General features: G+C 43.9%; 1 protein-coding gene across 1 annotated transcript in view; it reads right to left on the bottom strand.

The window, feature by feature from the left end:
- Positions 1–17246, bottom strand: part of matn4 (matrilin 4) — a 66708-nt gene that overhangs the window by 17541 nt on the left and 31921 nt on the right. The window contains exons 2-7 of the mRNA XM_080204614.1: positions 12202–12360; positions 10462–11031; positions 9298–9420; positions 5932–6054; positions 3013–3135; positions 1399–1521 (exon numbers count right to left, since the gene is read on the bottom strand). Coding sequence (XP_080060740.1) covers positions 1399–1521; positions 3013–3135; positions 5932–6054; positions 9298–9420; positions 10462–11031; positions 12202–12313 — 1174 coding nt within the window. The 5' untranslated portion in view covers positions 12314–12360. The remainder of the gene's footprint in view (positions 1–1398; positions 1522–3012; positions 3136–5931; positions 6055–9297; positions 9421–10461; positions 11032–12201; positions 12361–17246) is intronic.

The raw sequence follows: 17246 nt of genomic DNA, 5'->3' as shown, positions 1-17246 counted from the left end.
CCCCACCCCATCCCAGACCCGCCAGCCATCAGGCTTTCAATCATCCTCTCCTTTGTCCCTGCAGGAAAAAAGTTTAGTTTATAATAAAAAAGAGAAAAGGAAGACTGATGGGGGAACTTCCTGAGTTGCAATTCAAGCAAGATAATCAGTGCGACATTAGTGGGCTTTGCAACTTACATCATGGACAATCCCTCACTCAGCAGCCAGTGAGAACACTCACCACACAAGTCTCAACCCAGCGGTGGGTCCCAACCTGCAGACCTCCAGCCCTGCCAAGCCCCCCAAGGCCCTGTTCCCTTGAAAGCACCCACCCCCCTCCACCCCACCCTACCTCACACCATGGTAGTGGCTGATACCCCTTTGCATCCAGGAGGTTAGTGCTAAGCGATACTCACCTCCATGTTTGCCCTTACAATTCATGGCACCTGGACCACACATCAAGGGGGCTAGTAGTGATTTGTGCCCATGTCACTTCCCACTTGGGGGGGGCAGGGGGGGTAACATTTCAGAAGGGGGGAATGATCACATGCCAAGCTCAGTAATGAGATTGAAATGCTAATCAGCCTCGTGCCCTTTCTGGGCAAATTGCGGCTTGCGTCAGCAGAAAGGGACCAGAAAGATTGCAAACCATTTGGTGCAAAGCCCATCTTTAGGCTGCACACAATTTTCCCAGATTTGCGCGATCTGGGCCAGGTGCAACGTGGCTGGAAAATCGCAGCTATTGCAACTGTTTTCCTTGGGGGAAGAGAAGACTGAGAGGAGATTTGATAGTGCTATTCAACATCATGAGGGCTGTGGACAGATTAGATAGGGAGAAATGTTCCCATTCCTAAAATGATCAAGAACAAGAGGGCACATGTTTAAAGCAGTTAGCAAAAAAAGCAAAAGTGACATGAGGAAAAATAATTTCATGCAATGAATGTTTAGGTTCTGAAATGCTCCATCTGAGGCAGTAATGGAGATAGACTCCATCGAGGTATTCAAAAAGGAATTAGACTGTTAGGTAAGGAAGAATGTGTAGGGTTACAGGGAAAGGGAAGAAAGGGGTGGATGGTACTCAGTGAATTGCTTATTCACACACAGTTGGCCTCATTCTGAAATGGAACAATTTTGTGTTTCTGAGGATTTACCAAAATGGCAGGGATGAGAATATTAGGTTAGTTGCCACATTAATCTTGACTTCATCAGCTCCTCATTCAGGGTAATGGGTCAAACAGTTTGTCCTGGTAAGAATCACCCATCTCTAGAGGAGAGGCTAGAACCTCACTCTGTAAACGAACCTCAGTAGCAGCCATGGAAAGTTTGACCCAAACGGGGTTTCCCTTCTGTCTTAAGAGTCAGAACAAATTGCGGTTAAATTTATTCCTATTACAGACAAATATGTAGTTGAATACTCACTGGTGCAGGTCTTTTTGTCCTGATTGAGAGTGTACCCAGGTCGACAGCGGCACTTATATGACCCAGGAGTGCTCACGCAGATGTGTTCACAGCCATGATTGCCCAGGGCACAGAGGTTGATGGCTAGGGAGGAAGATATGTTCAGGAATGATCTCAAAGGGTGTTCAGTTGAAAGTTCAGAAGACAGTGTGATATCTGAGACAACTGTGGGTTCAGGCCCTAATCCAGGAGACTTGGCACAGAATCAAAGCTGACATTCCCAGAGCAATGCTGCAGAAGTGCCACAAAGATAGAAATGCCAGCTTTCAGATGAAACACTAAAACTGGAGCCCCCACCTGCTGCTTTCAGTTGGATCAGAATGATCCCTGGAAGTAAATGGAAGATGAGCAGAAGAGTTCTCCATTATGCTCAGGCCAATATTTATCCCTCAAGCAATATCGCAAAAAAAAATCATTTAATCATTAGTAGATTACTTTTTTTAAATTCATTTGCAGAACATGGGTGTTGCTCGCTGGCCAGCATTTATTGCCTGTCCCAAGTTGCCTGTGGAAGGCAGTTGAGAGTCAACCACATTTCTGTGGCTCTGGAGGCACATGTAGGCTCTGGAGTCACAGGTAAGGACGGCAGATTTCTTCCTCTGAAGGACATTAATGAACCAGATGAGTTTTTCCCGATAATCGTCAATGGTTTCACAGTCATCAGTAGGTTCTTAATTCCAGATGTTATTTCTATTGAATTTGAATTCCACCATTTTCCATGGTGGGATTCAAACCCAGGTCCCCAGAACATTGGCTGAATTTCTGGTATAACAGTCTAGCGATAATACCATTTGGCTGTCGTTTCCCTGTTTGGAGTTTGCTGTGTACAAATTGGTTGTTGTGTTTGACTGCTGCATTTCTTACATGCAACATTCACTACTCCAAGAAGTACTTCAGAAAGAACTATGGAAATGATCCTGCCAGAATCTGACAAGTGTTGGTTCCAGTGAGAAAAATGATATGTTTCTCTCCAGAGAAAAGGATGGTTTTCTCTCCAGATCTTTGACACTTTGTCAAAAGACAGGGTGGGTCTGTTTCACGCTGTTATAGTTGAGGGACAGTCAGTCCTGACTAGCCAGTAAAGCTGGTTACACTGAGATCGGGATGCCATGTTCAAAAGGCGGTGACACTATTCAGATGTGACACTATACTGAGGCCCTGGTTTTAACCACCTAGGCTGACATAATCTTTAATAGAGGAGTGCAAAGATTTGTACAATTTTAGAACTATTTGAAAGAATTTGAGAGTTCAAAAATGGTGAGAGTGACATTGAGGATCCGTTTGATTGATGTCAAGGCCATTCCATGACACAACACAGGGAATATATAAAGGTGAATGAATCCTGTGGATCCACTTGATCAATCTACCTGTAATAACCATACTCAAAGAGTTAATCTCTTGTGTACCTGAGGACGAGACTGACATGTGGGCAGTAGAAGGTACTTGCCAATTGGCACTCATAGGCAGTAAGGTCAGTGCCACCTCTGGGGCCTCTGATTTGGAATAACTTCCACACAAGGCAGAGAGAATGGAGTGAGAACGGAATGAATGAGGAATAGAGCAAGGAATACCAACCCGAGCATGTCTTCTTGTCCTGATTGAGGGTGTAGCCAGATCGACACCGACAGTGATAGGATCCAGGGGTGCTCACACAGATGTGTTCACAGCCATGATCTCCCAGGGAACAAAGATCGATGGCTAGAAGGACAAAGAAATAGGTTAGAGTTTGTGCTGAGCGCAAGGACAGGTGGCACCTTTGTTTTATCATGTGTAGTTTTCCTCTCCACTGGCTTCCTTAAGGAGTTTCAGAAGGAAACTGTATAGGCATTTGAAGAAGATAAACTTGCAGGGCTTTAAGGAGTTAGGGTGGAGGAATAGGATTGACTAGATTACTTGCCAGAGAGCCAGAATGGACTTGATAATCAAATGCCTCATTCAGTGACATGGTGGCTCTATGACTCTGAGAGAAAACATCCCTTTCTTTTGGTTCCTCTTAAGCAACTTCATTCTATTTGATAAACTTGAAAGGATTTTGTTACATATTTAAATGGTTGCATGGTTGCTGTAATAGCTCATCACGTGATTTGATAGTGATGTCATTAGGGTGTTGCTGCAGTTGCTATTTTACTTCCAGTTTGTACTCTGGGTAGGCAAGACCTCCTAGAATAAATCTGTTGCATGTTAGCTTGAATCTACATATGCAAATCACTTCTTTTCTTTTTGTTAAAACCCACAACCCCTATCATAGTTAGGGCATTACAGATTTATACAGGGGTGAGACAAGACAGATATTCTTTAACAGGAGAGGTGTTGAAAACAACACCTTAGAACTCGGGTGTAGCTCCTTTGCAGATAAAAGGTGTTCCTTGTTTTCAAATCTTCCATTTCCCTCTCTTTCTAACTTCCTCTGGCCTTACATCTTCATGAGGTCTCTCCGCTTCAGAATGGTTACTGATAGTTCCACTGCCTGTGTGGTCCCTTTTATAGAAGGTATTGTCAACTAATTAAAATTTAGAATTTGGTTAATTGCCTGAACAAACTATTGTTTTAATATCAGCTTAATCCAAAACTTTTATGATTTTTTAAATTCATTCGTGGGACTTGGGCATCGCTGGCTGGACAGCATTTGTTGCCCATCCCTAGTTGCCCGAGTGCAGTTGAGAGTCAACCACATTGCTGTCATTCTGCAGTCACATGTAGACCAGACCAGGTAAGGATGGCAGATTTCCTTCCCTGAAGGACATTTGTGAACCAGATGGGTTTTTACGACAATCAACAATGGTTTCATGGTCATCAGTAGATTCATAACTCCAGATTTTTTTTATTGAATTCAAATTCCACCATCTGCTGTGGCAGAATTCGAACCCCAGAACATTGGCTGAGTTTCTGGATTAACAGTCTAGCAAAAATACCACTAGGCCATTGCCTCTTCTGATTCATTGTTCCTTTCTCCCACCTGTATTAGCACGAAGTATTTCCTGATCAGAAACAGTAAGACCAGATGGGTGAGGATGGAAGTGTGGCCTCAGTAATGGGCCTTAACCCAACTTCAGAAACAGGCCCTGTCTTTGTTGGGAATGTGGCATTTGATAAAACCTCACTGACCATCCTTGTGGATTTTATTCATAACCATTAAAATACTTTGTTTCATTCTTAGGAATGGGCAACAAGGCTAAGGCTGTTGGCTATTTCTGTTGCTAATGTCGGGATGACCTCCACTGAAATGTTGCAGTTCTTGTGATGTTACAGCGAATGTTGTCATTGGGAAAGAATATAATACACTCATGTCAAATCCATCTCTCTGATATTTCTCTCATTTTAAACAAGTCAACATTAATTTGACAACATGGCTCAGTCAGTAGCACCCTCAACTGGATCAGAAGTCTACAGGTTCAAGTCCTACTCCAGGGATTGAGCACATGATTCAGGCTGTCACTCCCGGTGCCTGTACTGAGGGACTCCTGCACCACCAGGGATGTTGGGCAGGATTTTCCTCCCTCTCCACAGCCTATTTCACGGGGGCAGAAGATGGCGCGTCCTCACTGGCAGAGGGAACTTATGGTCCCACCTTTGTCACCAGGTTTCCCTTTGAATGCACCCCTTGATGCTGAGAAACCCGCGATGGGGATGTGCCACCGGCAGAGCCGTAAGATCCCACCGGCATGAACGACAGCAAGATTTCAGCGATTGTCTTTCAACTGAGACATTAAACCAAGGTCCCAATGTGTGGGACATCCCATGGCACCGTTTCAAACAACACATAGTTCTCCCCAATGTTTACTTCTCAACCAACAGAACGAAAAAGATATAAACAGAAAATGCTGGAAAAACTCAGCAAATCAAGCAGCATCTGAGGAGAGAGGAACAGAGTGAATGTTGATGCTGTCTTCACTAGTCAGGCAATCAGGCAATACCAGTAAAGACACCAACATCATTAACTCTGTTTCTCTCTTCACAGATGCTGCCTGATTTGCTGAGATTTTCCAGCATTTTCTGTTTTTATTTCAGATTTTCAGCATCTGCGATATTCTGCTTTGGCATTAATAATTTTTTAAAAAAAGCTTCTTAAAATAGAGATCCAATGCCCTTTTGGAAATGACAATAAAACTTCCCTCCATCACGCATTCAGGCATTCCTCCCAATAATTAAGACTTCCTTACCTCCTCCTGATTTCTTTTTAGTGATTATCTTAAATCTGTATCCTCTGGTTACCAAGCCTGCTGCCAGTGGAAACAGTTTCTCCTGATCTACCCTAGCAGAATCTTTCATTCCATTCTACTCTGAACACATCCGCTAACTCTCTCTGTAAATTTCTCTGCTCAAAAGAAAGCAATCCCAGCTTCTCCTGTCTCTGTACACAACTGGAAACAGTGACTACATTCAAGTAAATCTCCTCTGCATCCTCTCCAAGGACTTGCTGTTCTTCCTAAAGTAAATCATGGCAAAGAAATAACTACGCACGGTATTAATAATGAACGATGCTGGAATACTAACCACTGCAAGTCTTCTTGTCCCGATTCAGTCTGAAGCCCTCACGACAACTGCATTTGTATGAACCTGGAGAGCTAATACATATCTGCTCACAGTCATGGTCTCCATGAGAGCAAAGGTCGATGGCTATAGAGAAACACACACTCACAGGTTAGAAGAATTTTCAAGTCTTTAGCAACATGTTCTTTTCATTTTTTTCCCTCTTTAGTGAATTTTCTTTAAATCAACATATTTCCTACCTGATATCAACATGCAGCATTGACGGGCCAGATGTAGATTAAACATCTGTCCAAATAATAGGCTTAACCCATCAACCCAACCTCTGAAACAGCACCTTCCTGTATGGGCATGCGACATTTTACAAAACCTTACCATCCTTGCAGTTGATGTAGTCTATACGGACTTTAGCAAGGCTTTTGACAAGGTTCCGCAAGGTCAAGAAGATAAGAGCCCATAGAATCCAGGGAAATTGGATCCAAAATTGACTAGTGGCAGGAGGCAGAGGGTGTTGGTCAAAGGTTGCTTCAGTGATTGGGAGTCTGCATCCAATGGTGTGTGGCAAGGGTCGGTGCTGAGTCCCTTGTTGTTTGTAGTGTACACCAATGATCTAGAAAGTAGGAGGTACGATCAGTAAGTTTGCAGATGACATGAAAATTAGTGGTGTGGTAAATAGTGAGGAGCAAAGCTTTAGATTACAGGATGATATAGTCGGGTTGGTCAGATGGGCAGGACATTGGTAAATGGAAATGAACTCTAGAAAGTGTGAGGTGATGCATTTTGGGAGGCCTAACAAGGTAAGGGCATTTACAATGAATGGTAGGACACTAAGGACACTAAGAAGTACAGAGGACCAGAGATACCTTGAGCTGCATGTCCATAGGACTCTGAAGGCAGCAGGACAGGTAGACAAGGTAGTTAAGATGGCATACGGGATACTTGACTTTATTAGCTGAGGCTAATAAGAGCAGGATAGTTATGATGGAGCTGTACAAAATGCTGGTTAGGCCACAGCTAGAGTACCATGTGCAGTTCTGGTTGCCACACTATAGGAAGGATGTGATTGCACTAGACAAGGTACAGAGGAGATTCACCAGGATGCCGAAGATGGAGTGAATCAGTTATGAAGAGAGGATGGTTAGGCTGGGGTTGTTTTCCTTAGTCATGATGTGGGTATGCCGGCGTTGGACTGGCGTAAACACAGTAAAAAGTCTGACAACACCAGGTTTTAGTCCAACCTATTTATTTGATAATATACTCACAAGCTTTCGGGGTTAGTCCCTTCGTCAGGTGAATGGAGAGTTCTGGCCTCAGACAGAGCATATAAAGCACAGACAGTTTAAACAACAGACATTCTAATCAGTAATCTCTAAACTGTCTGTGCTTTATATGCTCTGTCTGAGGCCAGAACTCTCCATTCACCTGACGAAGGGACTAACCCCGAAAGCTTGTGAGTATATTATCAAATAAATAGGTTGGACTAAAACCTGGTGTTGTCAGACTTTTTACGTTGTTTTCCTTAGAGCAGAGAAGGCTAGGGATGCCTCTACCTCATCCCAGCCACCTTTCCATGGATGGATGAACCTTAGGGGTTGAAAGCTGGCAGGTGATTGGAGCATGGCATTCCAGTGCAGTATTGAAGGAGTGCTGCACTGTTAAAGATGATCTCCTTTGGATGAGACCTTAAACCAAAGCACGTCTACATGTTGGGGCAAATTCGAAAGATCCCCAGCATCATTCCAAAGCAATGGTGACCTGCCTGGGGATCAATATTTGACCCTCAATGACTGCAGTTTATCAGCTGATTGTCACATCGCTGCTTGCTCTCCACAAATTGGTTGCTGTGTTTCTACATCACAAAAGTGAGTGCACTTCAAAAATACTTCATTGACTACAAGGACTACACGGGAGTGTTCATGAAAGGCACTATATAAATGCAAATCACTGGAATTTCTACAATCAGACACCTGTCTCAGTCTCTGTGGTGCAACTGCTGAGCTTGTTGGTTGTTAATCGAAAGGTTGATTGTTCGAAACCACTCAGGGATAGGGCTTTCATCAGTTAGGGTAGCACAGTGGCATAGTAGTTAGCATTGCCGCCTCACAGTGCCAGGGATTTGGGTTTGATTCCCAGCTTGGGTCACTGTGCACTGTCTGCGTGTTCTCCCCCTTCTGTGTGGGTTTCCTCCGGGTGCTCGGGTTTCCTCCCACAGTCTGAAAGATGTGCTGGTTAGGTGCACTGCCCACACTAAATTCCCCTCAGTGTACCCAAACAGGCGCTGGAGTGTGGCGACTAGGGCATTTTCATCATAATTTCATTGCAGTGTTAATCTAAAGCTACTTATGACATGAATAAATAAAACTTTAAACTTAATTTCTGCACCCCTGAGTTTGTCCTATGTGGGAATGCCAATTTTCTGCCAATTTTCTTTTTATTTATTTATGGGATGTGGGTGTTGCTGGCTCAGCCAGGATTTATTTAAACTGATGGATTAGTCTGAATAATGTGTTGTAATAACTAGGTTTCTGGATGCTGTTGAAACTTAGATCCCTAGAAGTGAAAGGAGTGCATCAGCTGCCTCCCACATTCCTGTTTTAACACTTTGTGAAACAACCGTACCCCAGTTCCTTGTTTGAAAACCAAATTAAATTTCAAAGAAAAACACCTGACAACGGCTCAGGAGATCTTAATATATTGAGACAACTAGGTGGGAGTTTATAGGCATTCAGAATGACATTACTGTCAAGTGCTAGATATCAAGAGAATGTGCACACTGCTACACAGAGAAGACACAGATTGTCTCCCTGAATATGACTACAACATGTCGTATATCCAAAAGCAGATAGGGTTATAGCACATAGCACACTTTGTTCTCTTTGTTTTATTGCCAACACACAACTTATTGATGTTGCAATATACTAATTTCATTAAGATGGAAAGAATAGAGAGAAAAGTTCTCTCTTCTTCCATTCCAGTGAACAGTGTGTGTTAAAGATAATAATAAAACGTCAATGTTAACAATTAGTCTTGAAGGGAATGGGACACAAAATCCACATCAAAACTCCAATGTGAAACCATCAGAGAACTTGCAATTCTTCCCTTGACTAGCCTGTGAGCACAGTCCAGACTCAAACCCTGCAGAGAAGATTAGCTTTGTTAACAGACTGTTAGGCTGTCTGGCTACAAGAATAGCTTAACTCAGTTGAGGCTGTCTCAGTGTGGTGTGGATACTTGGAATGCTTTCAAATCTTAGTTGGTGTTACTAGGAACCAGCTCGTTAACATTGCAAAAAGCAACTTATAATCAGCCACAACCTTTGTATAGAAAATATGCTCCCTCACCCTTTTCCCCACCAAGGTCCCCCAGCTTTACCTGTGCATGTCTTCTTGTCTGAGTTCAGCACATAGCCCTCACGGCACGCACAGTGGTAGGATCCAGGTGTGGTGACACAGATGTGCTGACAACCATGATTTAGAACAGCGCACATATCTTCAGCTGGATGCAAAAATATGCAAATGAAAATTCAATTGCTTACTTTGTTTTAGGGCAATAGCAAGATCAGTAAATAGGAAATTTTTGAAGGGACATGTGTTCCTTGTAAGGTAACACATGACTCCAGGTCTTACATAAGCCATAGTGCATTATACACCAGTTTATAGGTGGTTTGGGGTCTCAGACAGAACAGAATGCATCATATGTAAGTTGATATATAGCTGGGGTTAACCAGAGGGCAGTGATTTAAGATGAATGGCAAAAGAAGCAATAGTAACATAAAGGAGCTGTTTTTAACACTAGCCTTAGTGGACCTGCCCATATACGGGCAGAACAATGGCACAGTGGTTTGCACCGTTGCCTCACAGCACCAGGGATCCAGGTTTGATTCTTGACTTGGGTCACTGTCTGTGCAGTGTCTGCACATTCTCCCTGTTCTGCTTGGGTTTCCTCCGGGTGTTTCAGTTTCCTCCCATGGTCTGAAAGGCATTGGCCATGCTAAACTTTCCCTCAGTGTACCCGAACAGGTGCCGGAGGGTGGTGACTAGGGAATTTTCATAGTAATTTCATTGCAGTGTTGATGTGACACTAATAAATAAGCTTAAACTGAATTTTTTTTGTTCTAAATCCTGCACTATAAGGTGAAGAAAGACACTGTTGCTGTTGGCAGCTTCAATGCCACTTTTCCGAGCACTACCAGCCTTTGCCAATTTCTGGGAATATTCCACCCAGTGAGTGGTTAGGATCTGGAAGGCAATGCCTAAGAGTGTTGTGAAGGTAGATTCAATTCTAGCTTTCTGAAAGGAACTGCGTGAGGATCTAACAGGAGACAATTTGTAGAACAGTGAGGGAATAGCCAGGCAGTGCGATTAGCCAACTGTTCCTCTGGATTGGGCACACATAACATAAACTCCCAATTTCCCACTGAATGCAATATGCGATAAGTTGGCTGGTGGATACCTTTCTCTCTGTGAGTGAGAAGCAGTCAATGGTTGATGCTGCATTAGTACACCACTCTTTTCATCATTTCATTTTAACACTTACAACATAACTTGTCCTGGAAGGTCTTAGCAAACTGATCAATCAGGTCGAAGGTCTCAACAAGGAAGACGTGTTCTTCATGAGGTAAGGAGGCCATGGCTCTGAGGGAGGACATCTCAGCCCTCTGTACTCCCACAGCGTAGATCTCGATACCGGCCTCTCGAGCTCTCGCTGCCACCTCAGTGACCCGGTCCTGGGGCCTCCCGTCTGTTACAATGATGGCAACTCTTGGGACCTTCTGTGACAGGGGACGGACACCTTCCTGCTCAGTGAAGGCGACATTCATAGCATACTGGATGGCTAAGCCTGTCATTGTTCCCTGGGCCAGGGGGATCATCTCTTTGATACTCTTGATCATGTCAGCTTTCTTCTGGAATGTCTTGAAGGAGAAGACGTTCTGAATCTGGCTGGAATATTGGAGCAGTGCCACCCTGCCTGCATTGGGCCCCACATTCAAGAAATTAATCATGTCAATCACAAAATTTCTCATCAGCTCAAACTCGAATGGACGGACGCTCCTGGAACTGTCAATAATGAACAGCAGATCGATGGGGCCTGTCGTACACTTTCTATCTGAAATGATAAACAAGACATGTTGAAGAGGACGCAGGTGACAATCATTTCAAGTAGAACACTTTTTGTTTTAGGATGTCCTGTAGTCATGTATGGTGCTTTGTAAATAAATGCATGTCTTTTTATCATAGATTGGGTAAATAGGATGCACTGGGACAAAATCCAAATAATCAATCATTTGTATTGGTGCAAATTGTTCCTACCTATGGTAATCAAGAGTTTTGCCAACCGCTGGCTTCTTTTGTATCAATGATAACCTGATATCCAACTTTGTCACTTCCGGTCAGAATCACTGGATAGTGAACAGGAGTGACAGCCACAACCAATCCCCCTCCCTGGCCTTACAGTGTTGCTGACCAATTGTAGTTTTTTTTCTTCAGATCTCCACCTCAAAGGCAGGTCTGATCCACAGTGTGCAAATGTCTACCATGAGCAGATCCCAGATCCACACCAGCCACAATGTGGGGCGGCATGGTGGCACAGTGGTTAGCACTGCTGCCTCACAGCGCCAAGGACCCAGGTTCAATTCCAGCCTCGTGTGACTGCAGAATTTGCAAGTTCTCCCCATATCTGCATGAGTTTCCTTTGGGTGCTCCATTTTCCTCCCACAGTCCAAAGATGTGCAAGTTCGGTAGATTGGCCATGGTAAATGTGTGGGTTTACAGGATAGGACAGGGGGAGACAGCATGCGTAAAATACTCTGAGGGATGTTGGTGCAAACGTGAAGGGCCAAATGACCTCCTTCTGCCCTGATTCGCTGATTACAGGTATGAAGTCGCACTCTTTCCTCCTCAATCTTCCTTTGTAATTTTTGCCCAGGTACTGAGCAAAGTGGCTGGTGGGCAGGTCCTAATAAAATGCCAATGAAATGCAGACATATGCCAATATGAGCTGCTATAAAGTTTGCCTGTGGGCACAATGCCCATATTTTGTTATTTAAAGTCTGTCCTTTCTCAGTGAAAAGCAGCAATCAGCTAAGTGAGATGAATATGGATTTCTTTCTTCCCTGGTGCCATTTATGGACACATCCAGTGCACCCCAACAATTCACAGCTGCCAGACTGTCCCAGCTACCAGGCTTTCTAAACTGATCTGATTGAAGTTGCCAGTGTTTCTGGCAGCATATTCTTCATCCACACCATGTTTTATTTCTCTCAATGTTTTGCCTTACCTGCAATCATTCTGTCCTTTATCTTCGTTTGTCTTATTCTAGCTGAGTGAATCCCATCCATCAAGAGAACTTCCATTACCAGGAACAAACCAATAGCCAGAGGCAGCTTCATCTTTCAAACTGAAGAGTGTGATTGACTGAGAAACAGAGACACTGGTCCTGAAATGAGAAAAGGAAGAACATTTAGCAATACAAACCCTGAGGCAGCGTCTATCATTCCTGCTACTGCTTCTGACGTTTCTTACTCTCTGGAGACGTTAATGGTAGGACAAGATAAAGAGACGTGAAAAGAACAGCATGTGGTGATGACGATGAGGGAATAGACAGGTTTACCAACAACAGCTGATCCAATCCAATCTTTATTCATCTAATTCTTGGAAGGTGGACATTGCTGGCAAGGCCCATCCCTTGATTAGCTGCTGAGAAAGTAAGATTTCTTGCATCATTGTGAGTCCGCGGGGATGAAGTTATTCTTTGTAATGATTTTGGTAAAACTGCTGGCTAGGTTCCATCTGAGGATAGTTAACAGTCAATTAAATTCAAATTCTCAAATGCCACAGTGGACTTCAAACTCACAGGCCAGAATTTTCCAGCCGTTCACTATTGGTGCCACTGCAAGTGAGAACGGAGAATTTGTCACTCAGCCAAATCTCCGATCACTGCAGCGGGACCAGAGAATCCTGACAGTATGAATGGCCAGAGAATTCCAGCCACATTCTTTAGATTACTAGCTCTGTAGCATAACTTAGAAAGTAGGAAGTACTGAGTGTACAGGAAAGATGACTCAGAATAGTAAAGCACAGAAGATGATCATTCATCCCATCATGAATCTGTTGATACTTTGAAAGATCTTGGGGGGGTGCAGGGCTGGAGGAAGAGGTTACAGAGATAGGGAGGAAGCGAGATCATCGAGGGATTTGAAAATAAGGATTTTAAAATCGAGGCATTGCTGCACCAGGGGCCATTGCGGGTCAATGGGTGACGAGTGAGGGGTCCTGGGTGTGAGTTAAGAACCTCTGGATGAGCTTAAATTTACAGAAATAGGAGATCGGCTAGGTGTCCGTACACGCTGAATATTATTGCTGCGATTTTGTATCCATAATGTATTGTGTTGACTAATCTAAATGGATTTAACATTTTGTTTTGGGCAGACAGAGACTATCAATCTATGCAGAGTCTGGAATGTTGATATTTTGCAATGGTTAATCTCCAGACTGGAGGCAGAAACATTAGTTCAGTCTACAGTCAGCCTATTGTGATAGTTTATTCATTACGTGTTGATTAAGATGAAACTTCGCCGGCACTTCTCAACAATCAAAGGCAAACCTCTCATGTGGCATTTCCTTTCTTCACACGGTTTAATCCTGTTACTTTCCTGAGAAGATCTGCCAAATCAGTGCTAACTGATGCCAAAGATTAAGAGGAGATTTGTGTTGTGATTTAATCTGTAGACTTTGAAATGGATTAATGCAGTCCAGACTTCCTTTGAAATGATACAGGTACCCTGCCAAGCTGTATCGCTAAAAGATTTTGCTCTTGTTTTGTACATTAAGTACGTAAAAGCAGAGTGACCTCAGTGAACTGTTGGCATCCAGTTTACACTTTGTAAAATATTACACTGAGATGCTCAGATGAAGATCCGCAACGTGGAACTTAATCGCCAACTGTGGTTGGACATATCCCTCAAGGAATCATCAGATCTTCTGCCTCTAACTGCCCCACCCCCCACTGGTTGCCTAACACATTCATCCTTGTGTTGCCTCAATCAGAAAGCAAATGGCCATCTCCACCCACTCCCCCCACCTGCCTCACCACTGACACTTTGGATGGTCCATTCCATACACCACTCCCCCAGCAGCCCCCTCTCCCCACCCATGTGTAAAGTGGTTAAATCCTGCTGCCACACTATCCTCAGTTTAAGCCATGGTTTTTGAATTGTAGGACCTGTGATTCTGTTGAAACTAGTGGGGTAGAAAGTTGCCCTATGCTGTATGAAGCAAATGGCCCAGAACTTCTGAATTGTTAGACACCAGACTTATGATCCAACATGTCGGATCTACATAGGAGTCCCGACACGTCAACTCCACAAGAGTTGTTCAGGAAGATTGAAGTTCTGATGGGAACCTCTCCTGCTGAGTTAGGATACTGTCCATTGTGTGGTGTGGCACTACCATTGGACCAAATGGAATAGTTTCACAACAAATTTTGTGGCTCAAAACTGGCCATCCATTAGGTGCCATGGACCATCAGCAGCAGCAGAATTGTACTTGAGCACAACCTGTAACCTCATGGGCCAGCACATCCCCCACTCTACCATTACCACCAAGCAGGCGGGCATGCCGGGAGCAGCACCAGGCAAACGTAAAAATGAGGTGTTAACCTGGTGAAGCTACAACATAAAGATGCAATATTCTGAAGCACCTTGCAATAAACAGAGCTGAGTAATCCCAAAACCAACGAATCTGGTCAAAGCTCTGTAGTCCTGCTACGTCTTGTTGTGATAGATTAAGGACAGTTAAAAAACTGGCCAGAGAAGGAGCCACCATAAATATCCCCAAACTTAGTGATGAGGGAGCCCAACTCAATAGTACAAAAAATAAGGCTGGAACTCTGCAACCATCTTCAGCCAGAAGTGCTAAGTGGACGATCCACCTCGGCCTCCTCCTGAAGTCCCCAGTGTCATAGATGCCAGTCCCGTTTTGGGTCTGCCTCTGCTGACATCGCCGGCAACAGCTGGGGAAGATACAACATCACGATCTTATCAGCGAGATCTGTGAATTCCGGATCTTGAACCCCCGCCGGCACCTCACAGATGGTGGGAGTGGGCTCAAGGTTGTTCCCAATATTTCATCCGTTTGTTTATTTGGCTAACAATCTTTGATTGTATCATAGGAGCAGTCGTCCTTTAACTTTGCCATCTACATCCAGCACACAGTTCAATGGCTGAGTAATCTTCCTGCTATCTCTTTCACAAGTCTCATGTTGTTAATTGAATCAAAGATCTAAATACTGAATGACTTTAATGCTTCCTTTTTAATTCTTGCTGGACTTTTGCCAATGCTGCGTTTTGATTGGTGGGATCACAGCAAAGCCAGATTTAAAAGGGTGAGCTGATTGCACAGCAAGATTCCACAAACACAGGAGGTTGCACCAACGTGTTTGATGCTGTGAGAACACATGACTTGCTTTCGGCATGTGCTCATTTTCAGTCTGAAGCTTAAAGCAACTTTTTAAATTTATTTTTTATTAGTGTCACATGTAGGTTTACATTAACACTGCAATGATGTTGTTCCAAAAATCCCCTAGTCGCCACACTCTGGCGCCTGTTCGGTCACACTGAGGGAGAATTTAGCATGGCCAATGCACCTAATCAACACGTCTTTGGACTGTGGGAGGAAACCAGAGCACCAGAGGAAACCCCCACAGACACGGGGAGAATGTGCAGACTCCACACAGTCACCCAAGCTGGGAATCGAACCCAGGTCCCTGGCGCTGTGAGGCAGTAGTGCTAACCAGCCTGTGTGAATCTGAGTGTACATAGAGTTTAGGAATGGGCTCTAAGAGCAGATATTTAAGGACTGATTGGACCTCACCATCTTCCCATAATGTGTCTATGGGAACATTATGCACATCTATCCAACTGTAACCCCAGCAGCTCTTGCAATGTTTTTCTTCCCAGTCCTGCACTGATATCTCTGGTGTTCCCCAAGGATCGTTTTTGGCTCCTGTTTTCTTTCTCATCTACATGCTGCCCCTCGGCAATATCATCAGAAAACACTGGCGTTCAGCTCTTTTCTCCACATTTGGATCAACACTGCGATGAGTCCAGGGGCTGAGAGGCCCCTGCAATCACATATCAAAAGCTTTCAGAGATTGTAAAATATTTTGGGATATCCTGAGAAACTAACTTCAATAAATTATTTGGCTGGACACACAAATCTATGAACAGCATGAGATCTCTTAATGCCAAGTGTCCTGAAAAATTGTTAATTTTTTATTCAATTATCTGGACCTGTGCTCTCTGTCTAAGTTAAATATTCTGCTCACATCTACATTATCGGTGTCTTGCACCATTTGATAATCACAGTGTTTTGCCTCGCAACGGAAGGTGCTGATAAGATACCCATTATCATCATAAGACCAGAACATGGTGCTGCCCTGGAGTTTCACGCCCTCAGTATTCCCAGTTCTCTGTCATGGATTGTGTTTATGCAGGCTGTTTGTTTCAGCAGGTTATAGAAGACCCAGAGGCTAAAGAACTCAACTCACGTCACCCCTTTTTCTAGAGAATGGTGGACATATGGAATCCCTGTAAGCTGTTATCTTATTCAGATTCCAGATGGCAATTAGAAACTATTCAATGAAATTATCACTTTGCAAAGACTCCCAGTAAACCTGTTGCCTTTCCTTGTTACTTATTAACCAATGTGTAACATGTTTGAAACGTAAGTTGCTTCCATTTGTAATATTTAACACTGGATTTCCTGGGGTCATTTCGCTCTTCGAGGTTGGTCTGGTGTAGGAGGCCAGCCAATTGTCTCAAGTCTGCCCTGTGTACAACCCGACCTTCCTGTGTCATGTAGGTGGAGCTGGTGTTGACGAAAGGAGCTTGTCACTGGAAGTCAGGCAAATCCGCTACAATTACAGTAGCGAGGGGGTATTATCAAAAGGTGCGGGGGGCGGGGGGGAAGGTGTGGGGGGAGGAGGAGAGTGGTAAGGTGACGTTGGGACAGATGCCCACCTAAAGAGATGGCTCCAAATGTCATAAATATCCACAAAATCCATTGCAGTGTGTAGAAGGTGGAAGAGAAGGTGAATTTGCTCTCACTGGGACCTCTCCATAGATCCATGGCTCTGTTTCCCTTCCTGGGAATGCTGCCGCTGCTACCATAGAATCATTGAATCAGGCCTTTCGGTCCTGTACCAATTCTCTGACAGAGTATCTTACCCATGCCGTCTCCCCCTGCCTTATCCCCATAAACCCGCACATTTATCATGGCTAATACATTTAATTTACACATCTTTGGACACTAAGGGACAATTTA

This window comes from Carcharhinus amblyrhynchos, chromosome 16 (genome assembly GCF_965287045.1).
Source record: "Carcharhinus amblyrhynchos chromosome 16, sCarAmb.v2.hapA, whole genome shotgun sequence".
Classification (NCBI taxonomy): domain Eukaryota; kingdom Metazoa; phylum Chordata; class Chondrichthyes; order Carcharhiniformes; family Carcharhinidae; genus Carcharhinus; species Carcharhinus amblyrhynchos.
This window is presented reverse-complemented; position numbering and strand designations above follow the sequence as displayed.